Genomic DNA, 19,895 nt, shown 5'->3' on the forward strand with positions numbered 1-19,895 from the left:
GCTGGTTTATTTTAGATGTATGAAATGTAGCATGCTCTGCTTGCTAAACAGCTGCCAAATTATACTCAGCAGCACCCTGGGCTCAAGCAGAGCAGGGTGCAGGGTCCATAGCATTTCTGCTTTGCCAAGCCCTAGGAGGACCCCAGAACTGAAATGGAAAGGAGGAGATACTGGCTTTCTTCAGATTTATTTTCAAGCCCCCTGCACTTCTCTCCACATGTCTAGGTTGCACTTTGCCTTTTCTCTTGAGAGGCGGAAAAATAGCTTCTTCCCTTGAATATTGATTATTAGTGTGTAATCTGTTGAGCCAGAAGGACACCAGGAAATGGTATCTAGATGCCAACAGCAGACCACAAATTGCCTGCCTGGCATTCACCTCTGTCCCAAATACTGGCACTGATGGAAGCAAATCTTCCACTACCAAGGGAGCTCCCAGAAATGAGTCACTGTTAATGACCATCTCCCTGCTTTTCCCTGAGCCTCTGAGCTCCAGGAGGGGCTGCTGCCCACTCTGCCCACAGGAGCTCTTGGTGCTCTTTGAAGGTCAGCCTTGCTGCTGCGGTTTGCACTGCTGCATTGGAGGAGAAATAGCTTGGGATCACCTCCCGGGGTGACCCCTGGAGTGATATACTGCTGGGTTGGTTCATTCCCGTGTTGGTGATTTAATAAAAAGTAATTAGTAAAAAGGCATCAGACTGCAGCCCTTTACCTGGATGTGCAGTGCAGGAGACCAGGAAGAGGCAGCAGTGGGTGGCGGGCAGTGGAGCCACCTCAGATGCCTGGTGCCATGTCCTCAACTGTTGAGGAGCTGGCTGAGCCACTGACTGAGAAGATTGCTTCCAGGTTTTCTTGTTTGGTCTTTTTGTGTGTGTTTGTGTGTATGTGGTTAGTTGCGTTTTGGTTTGTGTTTGGTTTGTTTGGTTTGTCTTGTTTGGTTTTTTTTGGTTTTCCCCTCTTCTGGGTACCAGAAGGTGTAAAGGTGTGTATGAGCACCATAGTTCCCCAGTGTCAGGAGCCAGCTCTGGACAAGGAAGACAGTAGATGATATGTGCTAGTAATGGGGGAGACTAGGGCAGCTTTCCATCTGACTCCCTCCCGTTAGTATAATTCTTTCTTCCCCTGCCTCTGCAAAAGCTAGTTTGATATTTGCTGTGATTACAGTTTCAGTCTGCTCAAATCTAAGTGTTTCCTTTGGTTTTAATGATACAAATTACTTTTATAATAGAAACATCCCAGAACAAAATCCTTTCAACCCACTCTGTTAGGCATGTGATAGCTTGCTAAGTGCAGCTACCCTGAGAAAAGTGAGACTTCAGCACTGATCTTGCAAGTCCCTGACTTGGATGTGTCACTATTGGATGTGCTGAATGGGTCGCACTGACTGCTCCACAGCATCCCTGACTGTGGGCCAGGATTCAGCCCTGGCTGATTCCTGCTGAAATGTGCCTGGCTGTTAGGGAGCTGCTGCCAAGACAAATTGGGCTCTCTGCCCTTAGGAGGTGAATGAATTCCAAGGACAGTGTCAGGGGCCTTGTGCTGGTCAGTGTGCCTGTGTTTGAAGTGATGAGTGTGGTGAAGCGTGCACGAGAGCAGGGAAAGTGTTCTGAGGTGCTTATGGTGTTAGCCATCAAATTGCTGTTGGTTCCCCCCCATTCATTTCTGGAAGCTGTCTGGGAGGGAAAACTTTAATGTGTAAATTCCTCCTGGAGAGAAAAAGCTGGGCTTCCAAAACCTGTCACCTGTCTTTCTACCCACATCTTCAGAGATTTCGGTGTAATGTTGGGTTGTGTGGGAGGGCTGTCTGCAGGAGTGGCTCTGCTTCAGGCAGGGACATGAGTGGGCATGCTGGTGCTGCAGCAAAGAGTGGTGCTGTGCGGTGCCCAAAGGGCCTCTGGAGGAGAGGCAGCATCAGAGAGATGCTGCGCAAATCCCAGCTAAGTGGCACCAAGATGGTTTATGCTACAGTAATTCCTCCCTTTGTCTGACTTACTCCTGCACATACTGAAAAGCGAAAGTGTTTCCTGGAGGGCTGAAGGGCCTTTTCCCACTTTCCATTAGTGTTTGTGCCATTACTTTTCTGCAGCTGCTTTTGCATACTGCCCTTTGTCTGCCTTTTGGATCCTTTACATTTACTTGGACTTCACATCTATTTTCCCCGTAAGAAAACCCAGCAGACTCACCAAGAAGCTGTCTCCAATGCTGCTGGGTGATGATGCAGGGTTGTGGGCATGTGGTCATCCTGAGGGTCTTTTCCAACCTAAACGATTCTATGATATTGGAGCTGAGGAGCTGTGCCCCTCTCCTGAGTGCCAGCCCCACGCTGCAGCCCTTCAGCCCCAAGTCCACATGATGTGGAAGCAAAGTATTTCCTAAGCTAACCCACCCTGGGTTTTGTTAGCCTTCCCGTGTCTGCATCCCTTTTCCTGGGGCCAGTCCTGCACTCTCAAATGCTTTTGACTCGAAGGGGCTTGGGACAGTTACAGAAGGAAAATAATATGTAAGACCTGCTTTGGCCGGTATTATTTTTTCCTTCTTTCTGAAACAGCTTTATTTTAAATGCCGTTTCAGCCAGAGCACTTAGTGGTGAGGTTTTGAAGGGTGCTTTTGTTCTGCGTGCCGGAGTGTGACTTCTCAGTGAAAAGCAAAAAACCTGTCAGCTCTCCCTAGGTGCCTGTGGTTAGGAGGGACAAAGGCATTTCCTTGGAAAATGCAGCATTGTTCTGTAGAATTGGTACAGTGTCTTTGAGAATAGGTGTACAGTAGTTACTTTGAGTGCAGCACTCTTTGTTAATTATTTGACACCTGTCTGGGGTTTTATAATTGTTTGGAAAGCGCGTAGGCTTTGCAAGGTCCATGCTGCTAAGGGCAGGAGTGAAAAATTCTTTGCCTAGATCTGTTTGGGAAGGGTGTTTTATTAAAAGGTATTTTATATGAAAATATTAACGTTTTTTCTGACATAAAGGCTACTGCTGCCCAGTATACAATGAAAAAACAAACCTTTCCACCACCTCTGCTTTTAAGAACAGGAGACACTTCTGTGACCTTGTTCCTCCCACCCCGCTTTTCTTGGCTTCTTAGTAGGCAGAAGGTGAAAGTTTGAAGAAGAAAATGCTCAGGAATGAAAAGTAAACAATTCCTGATTTGGAACAAAATGAACATTTCAAGTAAATTCCTTAAAAAAAGGTATGAGCAACTGCAGTGATGGATTGTTTTTCCCAACTGCTCTGTTAATTATTATTATTAAAATGTTAATTTCAGGAGAGATTAAGAACACCTCTGAGTATATTGGTCTCATGAGAAGTTTCTGGAGTGCTGAGGATGTACCAAAGCTCTCCAGATGTCTTCTGGCAGCTCTGTTTGCCTGCTTTTGATCTGTGGTGTGATTTCTGAGCTGGTATGCACTTCTGCTCGCTGATTTTATCCCTGGCTTCCTTTAGCGTTTGATTTTTATTTTATTTTTCTGTATACTGGAAGTGAAGTCTGTGACCTTTCTGGGTGGATGCAGCTGGGGGAACCCCTCTGCTTCAGCTGGAGTTTTGCCCTCTCTGACTTCTGGCTTCTCTGATTGCAGCCAGAGATGATGGTGTTTCCGTGCAGTGATACCAAATTGTGCAATAAGTTAATCAGGCACCGCTGCAATTGCATCATATACAGGCAAAATGGCAACATGCTTTCTGATGACATGAAATAAAGCAGCAGGTTGCTGGAAAAGGCTGAGAGAACTCTTTGGTTCCTGGCAAGACCAGGGTGGGTTGTAGTCTTGTGGCGTCAGGTTCTTACAGCATTGCAAAACCCACCCTCTCTCTGCGGCTCAGTGCGTGGTCCAATGCTCTTTTCCTGGTGTCACTGGCAGAATCACGTTATCCTCCCTGGGAAGAAATGATGACATTGTGTGACCACAGGACTACTGTGGAAATACCCTTCTGTTTTGAGGTATATCACAGATTTTGCACCATTTAAAGCAAAGCATCACAGTGCTAGCAGCACTAGTACATAAGAGTTGGTCCCTGTGCTGTGTTAGTAGTACAAACCACCAGATTCTGTGGCATTAATTTGTTTGGCTTTTTTTTTTTTTTTTTTTTTGAATAATCATATGCCACAGGAAAGGAGCTGGACTGCAGAAGCCATCCTGCCCTACAGTCCCTTCTTTTTTTCAGTTCATTGTGCATGCAAGCTCTCAATTTCTTCAGCAAAGTGGGAGAATCCTCTTCCTTCATCTCAGCTGGCAAAAGCTGACGTGGTGAGGGCATCCAGGAGGTTGTGATGACCTGCCTTGACTACCCCTTGGCTCTATGCACATGCCTTCCATGGCCTTTTGTATTTTGCATAGTGTGAGAGCAGCCAGGGCTGTGATCGGCCGAGTCCTATTTCCATAATGGCAAAATTGCTGTTATCTGACAGGCTCTGTGTCTGTCTGTCTCCACTGATAAGATCTTTGGAGAGTCTGGAATGAACCAGAAGTAAATCACACTGTGCAGAACTTCTTGTTTCTTGTTCTACCCAGCTATAAAATCAGAATTTTCCTACTAGCAGGCAGAGTGTAGAATGCTTAGATACCTTACTTGTGGGAACAGAGACCTGGTGGTTCTTTGAGACAGTTGAAAGGAGCATGTTCCTGTGAGCATAGTTAGTGGATGTAAATATTGGCTTGCTGCAGAGTTCATGTATCACTGAGTGAAACGTAGTAGTTTATTTTGGCCTCAGGCCACATAAATGGCCTTGCTCTAAATGAGAGAAACTCATCCAAAGTCAGTAGTTGTCCCTCCTTGCTTCAGGGCTGAATTCAGTCTGATTGGTGCAAAATGCAGGAGAGAATCACTGGAAAATAAAGGCGAGTTAGGACGCTCTGTGCATTTATCTAATAACAAACAGAGAAGGAACACATGAGGGATCTTGATTATGGGAACGATCCTCCCGCTGATTACACTCCCTCTCTTCCAGCATCTGAATTACCAAAAGTTTTTAAATTCTAACCAAAAATGCAGCGTGTTGGTTCTGTCTGATCTGATGGCATAAAGATGTTCCATCTTTCTGCAGCATTTCCAGAGGGTAGCAGTACCTCAGTTTGTTTCCTCCATATGGAATCATCTTAAGTGGTGTTGGGAGCTGGTTGTAGATAGCAATAGAGAATGGTATGAGTAGCAGCTGGCATTTCAGTTTGGAAGAAGGGGGTAGGCATCAACCAGCCCTTTCAGCTGGACCCCAGGGAAGAAAACTCGCCTTCTTCCCAGCTTCTTGCCTGTTTCTGAAGGCGTTATGGCTTCTGAGGCAGTCTGCAGCCTTTTGCATGGACTGTGCGGGGAAGAGCCCGCTTGCTCCAGATTTCCTTTGTCTCTTTGAGATGAGTCCAGCAGAGGGAAAGCATCATACAAAGGCTTTTCAGATGCCAGCATTGAAAAGGAAGGATTCAATATCCGCCGCTGGATGTTGAGTAGTACAGTTCACACATCCCATTCTTGTTAATCTCTGCAATCTGTGCAATTTTAGGTGCTCTCTGCTTATGCTTAAAGCCCTCCTGCGTAATGCATATATTATGGACAGGTTTATGAGAGACACATTTAAGGGAGCTCTGCGATTTCTCTCCCCACCCTTTTAGCCCATTATGATGGAGCAGATTTCCCTGTCATCTCATGAACGTGCTCCTGACAGTATCACCATGCTCATTACTGCATCTGCCTGGCGGACCTGAGATGCTTTGATGAAGCTGAGCCTGTTAACCATCTCTTCTCCCTTTGTGATCTGACAGCACCCGGGAATACCAAGTGCAACCTTCACCCCATTAATGAGAGCATCTAGTAAATGTCAGCTTCTGTGACTACCAGCTTATAAGTCGCACCCTGGAAAACCTAGAAACACAGGGAAGTTTAATTCCAGTGAGTGAACAGCTCTGAGAGCTGAATGCCAGATACTGGAGCAGGTGACAAGTAAAACTCTGGCAGCACATATTTATCTCAAATTACAGGAAATTGTGCTCCTTAGCAGGGATGGAGAAGTCTGGGATTGTTTTTTGCCTATTAGTGCTACTTTGAAAGTATAAACCTTTATCTAGATAATTTCCAAAAAAACATACAAGCCTGGCACTTGTTTTGTCCTGCAAGGAGGCCGTTCCAAGGAGGGTTTGGCTGGAAATTGCTGATGGAGCTTTGTCCTGCCTCAACCTGCAGGAACAGGCTGAAGCAGTCAGGACTCTGGCAGTGGCCTTTTCTCAGGTCACCAGCAGGCAGACCTTGCAAATTCAGGCTGCACTGGTGCGGTTGTCACGCCAAACTATTGAATGTGTGTTCAGTGCAAATGTGAACACAGCCACTGCTCGCAAATGGTTTCTGTGCTTGTTCTTAGAAACGAGCATGTGCTCTGGCAGAGTGAAGTCTCAGCAAAGCATTTTAGTGGCTTGGGAGTCAAAGTTTGGGTTTTCTAGCCTGCAAGCATCTACCTTACTCCTCGTGCTCATAGGCATAGACTATTCTAGTGGCTGAAGTCAGTAAGCTCAGCTGTCCTCTTCTGAGCCAGCACCTCCCAGGGCTGGAGAGCTCACGCAGCTGCCTGTAGGCTGCACAATGCTGCCATACAGATGCTTTTCCTAAGGAATCCTAATGAAATAAAAAAAGAACATACCAGAATTAGAGGATCATCGGGTGAGCAGAGGAATAAACACATACACTCAGAGTTAAAAAATTGTCTGTGATGATGAAATATTGTAAGCTAACCAGAAGCTCTGTGTGTGCTTTGTCTCAGCAGGATGAAGATGGTCAGTGTCCTGACTGTTATGCTCTGGCTGTGCATGGTCACCCTTGGCAGCGGCTCTGGTAAGGATGTGGCATGCGATGGGTCTGCTCGCTTATTGTGGGAAGAGGTGATCTGAAACTGGAGAAAGAAAACTGGCTGCAGTGATTAACGCATTTACAGTGTTCCTGGATGAAATGGTCGTGTGTAAAATACTTTAGCAAAATGCATGTATGCTGTTAGTTCTGTGTGGGTATTGTATAATGCTCATGTGTAGAGGCTGAGAGTGTGGTGGAAATGGGGGCATAAGTAAATAGCAACAAGCACCATCTCAAACTAAGTGTTTTGTAAATTCAAGCTGCCTACTTGGTCAGTATTGTTAATCTCCTTCTACGACAGGTGAAACCAGGGCTTGGTACATGGCGCTGACTTGTCACTGAGTTGCACGCAGGACCTGGGCTTGAACCTGAACTCTGCTATTCCTGGTTAGATCCGGAAGGGGTTGAAATTCCAGCTCTCAGATTCTGACTCGTGCCTCAGCAACGGAAGGGGAGAGGGGAACTTCTTGAGTGAGAGGAGCTCTCATACCCATCTCACTGAGTCACTTTCCTGACAGGAAATATGTTGTAATGCTTGCAGCTCCTCTGGCACATGTTCAGCCCAGCTCTTGTGAAGAGGCAGATTGTGTGTGTCTCAGCTCTGGACTTCCTATTTGGGGGTGGAAGGAGACAGCATGATTTGCAGGAGGCAAGTGGAAAGGGGGAGGGAGAAAAGAACAGGAGCTGGCTTTATTAGGGGACATGTTCAGAAATAAGGGCTGTGCAGGAGATTGGCAAGTCCCCCCATGAGCCCTTGCCCCTCTGCAGTGCTGGCAAACAAGCATTTATAATATTCTGAGCAGATGAACAGCTCTTGTATCATTATCTCGTGGACCACGCTGAGTTACCGGGGCCAGAATCACAATGTGCTTCTCAGCAAGGTTCATCTCAGTGTAGGGCTCATTGCAGAGGCTGAAGGCTGGGAGGCTTTTTCTCCTTGGATTGCTCTCATAGTGCGCTGTAGTCTTCAGCAGGACATGTCCCATCCTGGCTAACAGGGACCTAGTGGAAGTGGTGAGCAATGGGGAAGCAGCAAAGGAGAAAGAATATATGGCCCAGATCTCCTCCACTAAGCCCTAGGTGGTAGAGTTCTTGGGGAAGGAGGGACCCAGAGATGCAGATTGCTGCTGCTTGCTGGGAAAATCCCCGCTTTGCGTGTGCTTCTGAATGTGCTGTTCTGCTCTCCACCAACGCAATATCCTCCTCCTGCTGAGGCAGTGTTACGACACCCCACGTGCAGTCATCTTGGGCTTTTTCAGAAACGGGAGGTAGGTGCAATTGATTCAGGGCTGCCCAGGAAATGTTAGAGCAATTCTAAAAGCTGAGACTGTCAGCTGGGAGCTGTGAAATGAGCACCCTGGTGTTTGGGTCACGCAGGCTGGTGCCAATTGATCTGGCAGAACCCTCCATTTATTTCTGTGAGGTATTCAGTGATTTTAAAATATTCCTCCTTTAGCAGAGGTTTTCTGTACAGGATGGGTAGAGCCCTTGTGGAGTGCTGCAAGAACACTTGTCGAAGGGTGATGCATGGGATACATGATCAGTTAAAATACATTTCTTCTGCAAATCCACTGTAGTGTGTGCATTTAATTTTCTGCAGGTCTGTGGGTGACAGACCCACTCTTTGGTTCAGAGCTCCCTTTTTGTTCCATGGACATAATAAACTACTTTGGGCTGTCAAAACATCTTTTGTTATTCATAACAGGCTTGCATGACTGCTTGTACTTGGATGGAGGGGCAGCCGTCTGTGCAGCCCTCTGTTACACTGTGGGGTTTCCTGGAACTGGCACCAAAAGGCAACTGGAGCTCATTTCACCCTTGCAAAGTCATAAATACAGAGCAGCGTGGGAGACTGGACATGCTCTGATAATGTCACAGCATTTGGGCTTGCTTTTTCTTCTCAGAGAGGGGAGTGTAGGTGGAGGGAGCAGAGCAGAGGTTATCTGGAGTGAATGCAGATGGGCTGTGCACAGTTTGCATCTGCCCAGTGGTCTCCTAACACCAAGTGAGGCCATGGAGATGGGTCGCTGTCACCAGGGAACCTGGCTCCTGGGATATTTAAGATGTATAACTTGGTAAGGGATCTTTTTCTGTGCTTTGCTATAACAGTCATGTAATGCTGTATTGTTGGGACCAGCTCTCTCTCCAGTCCAGGCTGGCAGGGGGCTGGGGAGGGCTGGAGGCAGGGGCAGGAGCCCAGGACTGCCCAGGCCAGGGGTACCAGCTCTGCTGAGTCCCGAGCTCTTTGGGTTTACAGAGTGGATGATGAGCTACCGGTTACTAATTTCAGCTGTAAAACACCAGCACTGCTCTGGCTATAATGCAGACAGCCTTTCCATCCAGTTCAGCCAGTATGGATGATAGTGTGTCAGAAACCTTCAGCATTGTACTTTACCCTACTTCTTACTGGAGAGACAAATCTGTACATTTTATTTCCCCTCCCAATTTTGTCAACTGCACTTTGGCTTTAAACATCTGTTCTTTGGGCTTGGCTGTTTCTACTGTGTATGGAGGCTGGTGCTGAAACAAAATCGGTTGCTGAAAGAGAGCTGCAAGCTGGAAGAGGAAAGAAATGTGATCTGAGTAGTGTAGAGTAAAAGACTTGGAGTCTGAGACTGAATTTGTGCCTGAGTCTGCTACTCACTCATGCCATATATGTGGGCAAATCTCTTCTGGTATTGAGAATATATATGATCTGTAGTGCCTGGGTTTGAATTCCTTATCTGTGACCTTTAGGACATTGTTTGCAATGGTACTCAGGGCCTTCTGCTTTCCTCAGTTAAGACATCATTAAGATGGAAATAAGGCTTAGATTTCTGTGCTTGCATTGTAGGATGCTTAATGAACCCAGATGTTCTGATATCCAGAGAAGCATAGCAAAAACCAATGAACCCGGTTTTGGTCCTACAGTGATTTCTTTGGCACTCCTGAAGTCATATAAATATACACTGGCTTAAAAGCAAGAAAAAAACAGTCATACAAAGAACATAAGTCATTATGAATATGGAATAATGTTATCTTGTTTGCAGACAAAGCTGGCCCATGTTAGGTACCAGTTTATTTAGGAGATGTAGCTGTAGTTGTACTCTTTGTTCCATTTTTCTCTCTCTCCTAACCAGGCCACTCTCTCATTCTCCAGGAGCTCCCAGCTTTTGCAAGGTGAGGGCTGGGAAGGGGATCACGGTTAGGAGTATTGTTTTAGGGAATTAGAAAAGCAGAAGAATATTGCTGCCAGGAGAGGAGGAGCAGCCTCATGCTGATTATCTAAAGGACCCACCTAGTGTGAGCAGGTAACTGCTGGGCATAAATAGTCCTTTGGTGGAAGTAAGCATTGTGTTTACATGGAAAACTCCTCTGACAGGTTCCTCGGGGGCTATCAGACTGGCTGTATGGTAGGCTCAGCCCAGGACTGGGGCCAGCTTCTGCCCCAAGTGACACCCTGACATGGCAGGCAGTGGCTGTAAGGCAGCCAGGAGCCCCATTCTGGGAGTTTTATTTTGGGCTTTGCTGTTATTTGCTGGATTGTGAGCATGTCTCTTGTACTTCCCCATACCAGAGGCTCTCAGGCACCAGTTTTGTCCTCTCTGAAGTCGATTCCAAAGTACCCAACATCACCAGTGCTTCTGGATTCAGGTGGTGGCTGGAGCACTGAAGGTCTGACTGCAGCAAGCCAAAAACTGAGATCCAGCCCCAGAGGTCAGAGCTGCCGCCTGCACCATCTCTCCTGAATGCCAATCTGCACTGTGTGTCTCTCTTGTGCTTAGCAGAGAGGCAGAGCAGCTACTTATGGCCAGGGGAAATTTGCAGATTAATAAATTACTATCTGTAAAACACTTTGAAGATGGAAAGCCTTGCGCGGCTCCTCAGGATTATTACTATATAGTTCTTATTCTACCGATGGGGTTCTAGTGGCCTTATTTTCCTTATGATTTGTGACAGCCCCAGAAGCTGAGAAGCTTATTTTAGTGTGTAAAGTCAAAAGAAAAATAGATTAAACTGTGTTATTGTTTTCTAAAGAGACTAAATCCCTCCCCCATCATCTTCTCCTGGGATTTCCTGACTTCCTCCTACTCTTCCAATCTCAGCTTCTTGCTGTCCTGATTTAGGACATGATTTTATAACCGTTCATACCCATCTGTGAGTTACTGCAGTTGTAGAAGTTTATGGCGCTTGGGGGCATGAAGTTATTCTACACCCAGGGTGTTGACAGGTGCATAACCCTGAAGTGGATGGAGACAAAACCTGCAGAGCAGAGCTGGCCTGGGTGCAGATGTGCGACTGCAGCTGCCAGCCTCCCTTGGCACCAGCCAGACTCGTGCCCACCGAGGAGATAAGACCTCATGTCTGCTTCTTGTCAGCTGAAGAAAGAGGTTGTGAGGACTGAGTTTTGCACAGGCATCAACATGATGTGACCCACCTGTGTTGAAGTGCAGAAACATGTGGAGGAAAGTGGCCCATTTTGTGGGTGTTGCTGATGTGATACTGGATGTGGTCACTTTTGCTCCTCTGTGTGTATCAAATAGATATAGAATAGATACACAAATAGTATCAGGGGACACTGGGAACCTGTCTCCTACCCTCCTTATTCATCAGGTCCCCCTCTGCAGCTGCACAGTTGTGCACTCAGTCTCCTACACCTTATTGCACACAAGTGACTCCTGCCAGCCTCATACACCCTTACTGTCTTCTGCATTTTCTGAGGCCAACCGCTGCAGTGGGTTTTTATGCAGACGTCCCTGTTGATGTCTGGTGGGCAGTGCAGAATTGTTGACTGTATCTTCAAGCAGGATGGGAGGCAACAGAGATTCTAAGTGCAATAATTTGGTTGCATGGGTTTAACTAAGCAAGCCTGTGGCAGGGCCAGGAGTTGAGCCTGGATCTTTTCAAGTCCCGGTCTGATGTCCCAGGCACACAGGAGAGCCCCTGCCAGCTTGAGCACAGCTCTAGGGTGATGCTAATCAGCTAAACCTCCTTTTCATGCTGCCTTTCCTACAGATGATTTTGCAACAGACTGTTTCATTCCCTCTGTCTCTCCTCCTCCTGTGCTGCTCTGCTTTTCTTGGTGCAGCAATTTCCTCAATGAAGCGGGATGGAAAGTAGCTATTTGCTCCTTTTCTCCTTCAGGCTCTGAAGCAGTTCATAGCCCTACCTTTATCGTTTTGATCTCAATTTTAAGAAAGGCCTCCAGGAAAACATGTCTAGCTTGCTAGAGAAGACTGAATTTTTTTTTTTTTGACCCAGTTGCTGGAGGTAACAAAAATACTCTGCCACATGCAGTAAACACAGCTTTATGCACAGATACAGAGTGGAGGCATGGAGCTCTCTGTGGAGGAGTTTTAAAAGACACAAACAACAACTACCCCTCCCCATGTTACAGGCTGTGCTTGATTAGAGAAGGAAATTTGGAGTCATGAGCTATGAACTCCATTATAGAATCATAGTTTTTTGGATGTTGTGCCTTGGCTGCTCCTTCTGAAGTTCTGGCTGTGCTGAAGTCAACAGAAGTTTATGCAGTCAGCTTGTTTTTGTGAAGCTGGCAGAGAGGCAGACCATCACACCTGTTTAAACTAGACTTTCAGAATCAAAAGGTAGCCACAATGTATAACATAAAAGTGCTTTTGGAAATGATGAGCTGTTCTGCAACAGGAAGTCCTTTTCCTTCTTCCTTTCTCATTTGTATCTATTTAAATGAAAAAAGCAGCTGGGGAGACAGAGAGACTCCATCCTCATGTGCAGCATCCAGTGGATCTGCTTCCACAGGGGCATCACAGCTCAGCAGCAACACAGCATGAATACGGTGAGACTTGAGAGAAGCATAAATCCACATTGCTGGTGCCATTGCAGCAGAACCACAGGGACAGAGCCAGGTTGTGTCTGAGCTGCTCACAGGGAAGTTTTTGCCAGGACCATTTCCATTTGCTTTCTTGGAGAGGCTGTAGAAAGAAGGCAGTGAGGTTATGACAGGCCCTTTTTTGATGTATTCCAGCTGAAAGTCAGATTAGAAATTCCTGCAGAGTTCATGCAGTTTCCCGGCTGAGCATCCAAGGCAGTGCTGAGCTCCAATCACTTTTTAGGCATTCTCTAACCACCATTGCCACTGCAGAGGTGGTGGGAACAAAAAGTGAGAAGTAGCTGATCTTGGCTAGGGCTAACCCAAGTTCTTTGTCATTCCCACTGATTTCAGGACTTCTGGGTCTGTGTCTCTTTTTGTAGTCCAGGGAAGATATTCTCATTTGTTTTTTCTCCATGCCATCCTCCTTCCATCACGTTGCAGTCAGATGGGGTACAGATAGCATGGGGAATGCTGCCCTGCCATGCTGCCTTGTTGCTCAGCTGCTGAGCAAAGCACATGGGGGGAGTGTGATGCTGTGGGGTGTTCTTGTGCAGGATACACGTGTGAGAAGAACAACACAGATGCAATGGAACAGTGGGTGCTCTGGGCACCGGCATAAGTGGAAGGTGCACCCACGTGTGGCAGCTGACTACAGCTGGTACCTCCTGTGCTCACAGCGCTGCTCCTCCATTCAGCCCAAGTTCCTCTGCTGCCTTCTCACTGACTGCTTTGAACTCGAAAGAGGGTGGAGGGAAAAAATCAAGGTAGTAATGATTAATCCTTGCTTAATTGCTTTGTGTGACACACTTTTTCTGCCTGTTGATGCTGATTCTTGCATCAAGCTAACCGCTGGCCTGACTGTGGTCCCTGGGTGAAGGCTGACTCATATCAGCTTTGCCTTCAGATAATGCCAGCAGGGGCAGCCGAAGAAAATAGGAAGCTGTCGAGATAGTGCAGCCCCATCTGATGCTACTGCTGAAATGGCATGGGGAAGAGGGGTCTGCAGGGTCATTCAACCAGCAGCATCGATGGCGTCATGTTCTGCTGCTGTGGCTTGGTCCTGTCTGTGTGCCAAGCAGGCCCCCTCCCAAAATTAGAAACAATTAAGGTGGGCGCATCAGTTTGGCAAATGCAGGGTAATTTGTGCCAGCACGATAGATGGCCTCTCATAAGGATGATTCTTTATTATCTCACAGTACTTTAAACTAGGGGAAGCCTTTGTTTTTGTAGCCTCTGGGGAGGAAAGGGGTGCAGGTGGTGTGGAGCTGGTAGAGTTCTGGTGGTTGAGAATTTTATTTTGAAATGGTGGTACTTAAAACTGCTGCATAGAAATGCCAATCTGTGGACAAAATGGGACAGCATTTTTTGATGTGGTCTTACTCTAGTTTTCTTTTTTTGATCCATGGGTTAAACAGTTTGTCTTTTCTTCAGAAATCTAAACAATTGCACCAATTTCATCTCTGTTTTGACTGTGTAGGTGCTTGTAATGGGTGCTGCCAATGCATTTCAAAAAGGAGTGTTTCAGCTGTGTATATTCACAGTTCTGTTTCAAGGGGATAAATCAGTGCAATAAGTGCAAGGTTGGGAAAGGTTTCCAGAAATGTCTGTTTTCACCTTTATGGAGCTGAGCAGCATCATTACTTTTTTTTTCTTTCCCCCCCCTCTCTTTTGATTTTTTACTTTGCATCTGGAGGACCCACTTTATTCAGCTTCATTTGGCTTCTGAGGAGTCTGGTTTGGGATGCCTGATGTTTAAGCATGTTGTAGCACCAGCTTTAGAAATGGGAAAGATCTGACTATTTCTGTAACAAAATAGGTTTCTGTTCCTTGTACCAGTAGTAGATACCCCTGTGAACAAAGATTGTGACATACAGTACAAGCAAGGAAGACATTTGGAGTTATCTTTGCCAGTTCACCTAGTTCCCGGTGCACATCAGGAGGAACAGTAGCGCAGCAGCCCGCTCTTACCTTTATCTCAAGGCACATGAAATCAGAATGAGCATCCTCATCCTGACTTTTCTGCCTGCACTTTCTCTTCCTGTGCTAGTGGTGGGTTTTTCCCTCTGCTGTGCAACCTCCCTCCAGCCTGCATAACCCTTATCCCTTTTCCCAAGGAGGGCTGTGGAAACAGGACCGCTTCTTAGCTTTTTCCTGCATCATCTGTCAGGAGTAGGTGTTATGGGTCATAGACTGCCCTGCTGTGTGACTGCAGAGCACCCAGTGGTGAGAGGGGTCAGTTGAGGCATCTGCACCTCGTTGGTAATGGGAGAAGGATGGTTTCTTTCAAAAGTATTTTGCAGAGACATTTCTAGGAAGATGCATTTGTGGGACCGTGGATTTTTAGATGATTTTGTGGTGTCCCTCAGTTGTGTGTGTAGTGCTCCACTCTGTGCAGTGTGGAAGGGAACATAGAGTTGCATATAGCTCCCCCATCTCTTCACTGGTTTCCATTTGTGGGTGAACCCTTGAAGTCACAGCATCAATGATTTAATCAGGAGTCGCTTTTAACCTCAGCGGCTGTTTTGTGTGGGAAACATTTCAAGAGAGCAGAAACTCATTTCCTAGGCTTAGCGAGTGAAAACGAGTGTGAGTTGCTCCAAACAGTCACAACATCATAGTAGTTAGTGAAGTTTCTCACAAGTGGAGTGGCTGCTTCCATCTTCTTTCTGCAGTGCCCTCTTGAATATTGTTACAGGAGCTGTTCTGTGCCAGTGAGGTTCAGTGTGAAGTAATGAAATCTGTTCAGACTGACATCCAAGCAGCTGCATGCTGGTGTTAGCAGCAAATAGGCTCTGAAACTCCAATGAAGGTTAAAAAGAGTGGAGAGGGCACAAAACATCACAGGGAGCTGTTACAAATTAAATTATAGCAATAACAATGTGAGCATCCCCTCTGCTTCATGTGTGTATGAGGAGTGCAGCCGGTTGTCTGGGCTCAACCAGTTTGCTGCAAAAGTGCCACCACAGCAAAGGATGATGTTGGCATAGGGAGAAGAGCCACATCACAGCTGAGGAGGAAGAGGTTCACAAAGGTGTGTGTATGAAGGATGCCCTGTGGTCCCTCACATACCTTGTCAGGCTGAGCCCAGCTATCTCTGGTATAAAACACCCCAAAAATCATAGTAGTACTGCTGTCAGCATGACATGGGGAGGGGGGAAGTTGCACAAAGCACCACAGCTCCTGTCGTCAGTGTTTCATGTGTGAAGGAGCTCTCTCCCCAGCGCATGGTGTTTCTGCCACCTCTGCTGTGAGCGGTGGACCAAGGCTTTGCTCCCTGAGCCTTCAGGGCTGTGCTGGGATGGCTTTGCCCTGGCAGTGTCCTTGTCAACAGGGTGACAGGCACAGCCTGTGATCTCAAGCTGTGCGGCTGCACCTGCCACGTGGTGTAACTGCTCGTTACCAGCACAGTTATGAGCTATGTTTGGGGTTCAGCTCAGAGCATGCAGCACCACAAGGCAGGACACATGTGGGGAACCTCAGGACTAGCTGTTTGGCGTAACAGTGTTCCTGAAGTCATGTCTGAGACAAAATCTCCAAGTACTGCTCTTACTGTAAAGAATAATAACCGTCACCCCTTCCCCAGCCAAGACAAGACCCATACATTGCTTTTGAGTAACCTGGAAAGGAAAAAAAATAAAATAGTTGTATTTATTTTCAGTAACTCATTCAGGTAGAACAGGTAACTAGTTCTACAGTGCTGATTTATGAGCTGTTGCAAAATGCAAGAGCTGTTCATGATTGCAAATTTCATTGATCTTGACTCCAAGAATTTCAGTACTGTAATGTTTTATATAGTTTTCTTCCTCTTCAGTTCTGCCCTTTGAAGTAATATGGACAATTTGCCTCTTTGCAGCCAAGAGGAGACAGCAGAGTCGGGTGGTTGGGAAGAGAACTCAGGTGTCCTGATTTACACACCCAGGCCCCTTACAGAGGGAAAGCTTTTCTTTCTGAAAACAAATGCTCTCCACTCCATGAATAGTAAGCAGCACTTTGTAATGCAATTAGCAGGCAGTCTATGGCAGGCCCATTTGTCTCATTTATCACTCTATGGAAACTTGACCATGCCTAATCCAGTAGCTTGACCCCACCAGCATAAAGCAGTGTACTGGTTCTGGTTGGCCTTAACCCTCATGGCACTTGGTGACTACACACCTTCCCGTGGTATAAAGCTTCCAGTAGTGGTTTATCTTTCAAAATGAGCCTTGGCGCTGGCTGTGGTAGCAACTGTACTGGATGATGCTGTGCAGTTCTAAAAGGAACATCTATATGTTTTTTAGATGACAAATGGTGGCACTCTCCAGCCATCTAGGTTTGGGGTTCCTACTAGCAAATACTTGTACCCTGGGTGGTTTCACTGCCTCTTCCTAGTCCAATTCACTTTCTTCTTCCAGAAGCAGCACTCTGTCGTATGGGTGTTTGGCTTTCCACAGCAGGAGCAGTGCAGTTTGCGTTTACATTTATGTGTAAACCTGCCAGAAAACATTTCTGTTCTTACTGGCCCAGATTTCCTCCTTGCTGTGACTAACCATTGCTGAGCCACAGGAGTCGGTGTTGATGCCTTAAAGCACTGTGTCCCCATCTTCTCAAAGGTTTATCTCTTTGCTTTTTTAATTAAGTATGAATTTGGGGCCAAGCTACATCCCACTGTCTATTTAAGGAAGATAAAATACCAGAAATCCTGCTTTTGGCTTGTGAAGTCAGTTCAGAAGAACAGGGCTCAAAGAGTGTATTGTATTCTGTTTTTCCTCTTGGTCTAAATTCTTCTACAATAATATCTGCAACCTGGAGAGGCTTTGCAGTGTTGTCTGCGGTGTGCCTGTGATACGCTGAGACACCTTTCCTGGAGACCGCTGCAGGCAGCATACCCCTCTCCTATTCATCTCATTTTGGGCTCTCAGATGTCAGGCTGCCCCAGTTAATGCGTCCCAGCAGCTGCAGGAGGTGTGCTGGATGCTGCCCTGCCACACTCTGCCTCGTCAGGGCAAGGAGATGGGGGATGCAGTGACAGCAGCCTCTACTTGTGTCTCAGCTGGTGCTGGCAGCACAGGTTGCCCTTGGGTTCGCTGACACCCCGGTACTGTGCTCTGCTTGTGCAGAGTCCCTCCGTGACTGGGCATCCTGATGGGTATGAGGAATGGAGTGGAAAGGAGCTCTTGGAAAAGAAATGGATTTTGACTTGTGCTGTTTGGCCTGAAACTATTCACTAATGACAAGAATAAATTAAAAAAAAAAAAAGGCACCGTACAGCTTTTTCTCATGCTGCCCTGTTTCTATGTCAGCCTGAGTCAGTGAGCTATGCTGAGCCTACGGAACTGAGCTTGGGGAATGCACCTGGGGGCTGCTTGGGGATCCCTAAGGGAACCTGCTGCCACCTCCATACTGTCTCTTTTGCCCCTCAGCCTCCCTTCCCAAACTTCACTATAAACAGTTGCTACATGTCACTTGTACTCTTTGTGTTACCATGGCTGGTGTTGCATGAATCCATCACAGGAACGACAGACCTTGTTCCCAGAACCCACGATCCAGCTTCTTCTGGCAGGGACAATGGCCCATAGCTCCAAGGGAGGGTTGATGTTCATATTGCTTCTCTTCTTCCAACACCTCTATTTCCATCTTCCCTGTCACTCTGCCTGGATGCACGCACACCTCTAGCATCGTTTTCACCCAGATTTCATCTTCCTACACTGGATTTTTAAGGTTGAGTTTTCTTGGAGCTCCTTTCAAAGCCTGGTGTTTTATGGCAATATCCTATCATGTTTTCCTGATGGGGGATAAATAGCTTGGAAGGAGGTGTATGAAGGAAAGTAGAGGTTTGCAGGTTCTCTAGGAATGAAGACAGTATTCTTGCTCTGCTTTATAAAAGCCCAGTTTGCTTCCACTGAAAACACCACATATTTGCCTCTGATTTTAATGGGGACAGGACTGAGGGCTGTGAGGAACATGGGCAGAACTGTTCTTCTCCCACGGGCTTGAAAGTTAAGATACTGTGTTCTTCCTGTTCACAGAACGATGTGATGACTGGGGTGTGGACACCATGAAGCAGATCCAGATTTATGATGGGGAACCTGCCAAGATCAAATGCCCACTTTTTGAGACCTTCTTGAAATACAACTACAGCACAGCCCATTCTGCTGGCTTAACCCTGATCTGGTACAGGATTGGGCAGGACCGGGATCTGGAGGAGCCCATTAATTTTCGTCTCCCAGACAATCACATCAGTAAGGAGAAAGACACCCTTTGGTTCTGGCCTGCTCTTCTCAATGACACAGGGAATTATACTTGCATGCTCAGGTAGGTTGTGCAGTGCAGCTTCTGCATATCTTCAGCATAATCAAAGGACTTTCATGGAAGTGGTAAAATTACACTGCTAGCACGAGATCTTTCTGTAGGGAGAAGATCATTTACATAAGCATTAAAGGGAAAAGAATGTTACAATTATGAGACCGCTCAGTACTGAGCCAATTTACATCGTAATAATGCTTGGAGCCTTGCAAACATTAATGAACATGCCTCTCCTTTCTAGCTACAAGTGTCCATGAAAATATTATTGCTGAGCCCATGGCAAAATCCACAGACACTATTAAGAAGTGGTCTGTATGTCTACAGTAAAAACAGCTACAGATGCAGGGGTAATGTTTTGACTGCATGCTAATTTGGCAAAGATTCATGAGATTCAGACTTCTAGGAAATTAAAAGTGTCTCTAAGTGTAGTACAAAATGAACATAGCATCTGCTATGCACTGAGTGCAAGAGCTCTTTTTGATCTTCCTCACGTTGTCTCTTCGTTGTGTCTTTGACCCTATTATCTGCTTTACCAGCAGGGGAGTGGATGTTGCTTGTTAGTCATCTTTATAGGCTTTTCTGAGCTTGTGTGGCCATCTCTGGTGTTTTCTTTCCCATTTATAAATGAGTCAACTAAGGCTGTATACGCCTCATCAGTGCTATGATGCTCATTATTGCAGATGTGATTTTTATTTCATTCCACTGTAACAGGAGAAAACAAGTTTCAACTAATCAGCCTTATCCTCCTCTCTCCTTAGAAATACCACTTACTGCAGCAAAGTTGCATTTCCCTTGGAGGTTGTTGCAAAAGACCCACACTCTTGTGTGAGCCATTCAATAAAACCTGCTGAGCAGATGCTCTACTTGGAGGACGCCGATGAGAAGATCATCTGTCCAGATATTGATGGGTTTTACCCTGCCAGTGTAACACCAACTGTCAAGTGGTACTTCGTAAGAAG

General features: G+C 46.4%; 1 protein-coding gene across 1 annotated transcript in view; it reads left to right on the forward strand.

The window, feature by feature from the left end:
- The window catches only part of IL1RAP (interleukin 1 receptor accessory protein), a gene marked incomplete at its 3' end in the record, with an annotated part of 47,255 nt that overhangs the window by 9,153 nt on the left and 18,207 nt on the right, over nt 1-19,895 (forward strand). The window contains exons 2-4 of the mRNA XM_080349333.1: nt 6,739-6,806; nt 18,660-18,945; nt 19,695-19,887. Of these exons, the coding sequence (XP_080205459.1) occupies nt 6,740-6,806; nt 18,660-18,945; nt 19,695-19,887 (546 nt within the window). The 5' untranslated portion in view covers nt 6,739. The remainder of the gene's footprint in view (nt 1-6,738; nt 6,807-18,659; nt 18,946-19,694; nt 19,888-19,895) is intronic.

The sequence above is a fragment of the Nesoenas mayeri genome (genome assembly GCF_963082525.1).
Source record: "Nesoenas mayeri genome assembly, chromosome: 9".
NCBI classification, from domain to species: domain Eukaryota; kingdom Metazoa; phylum Chordata; class Aves; order Columbiformes; family Columbidae; genus Nesoenas; species Nesoenas mayeri.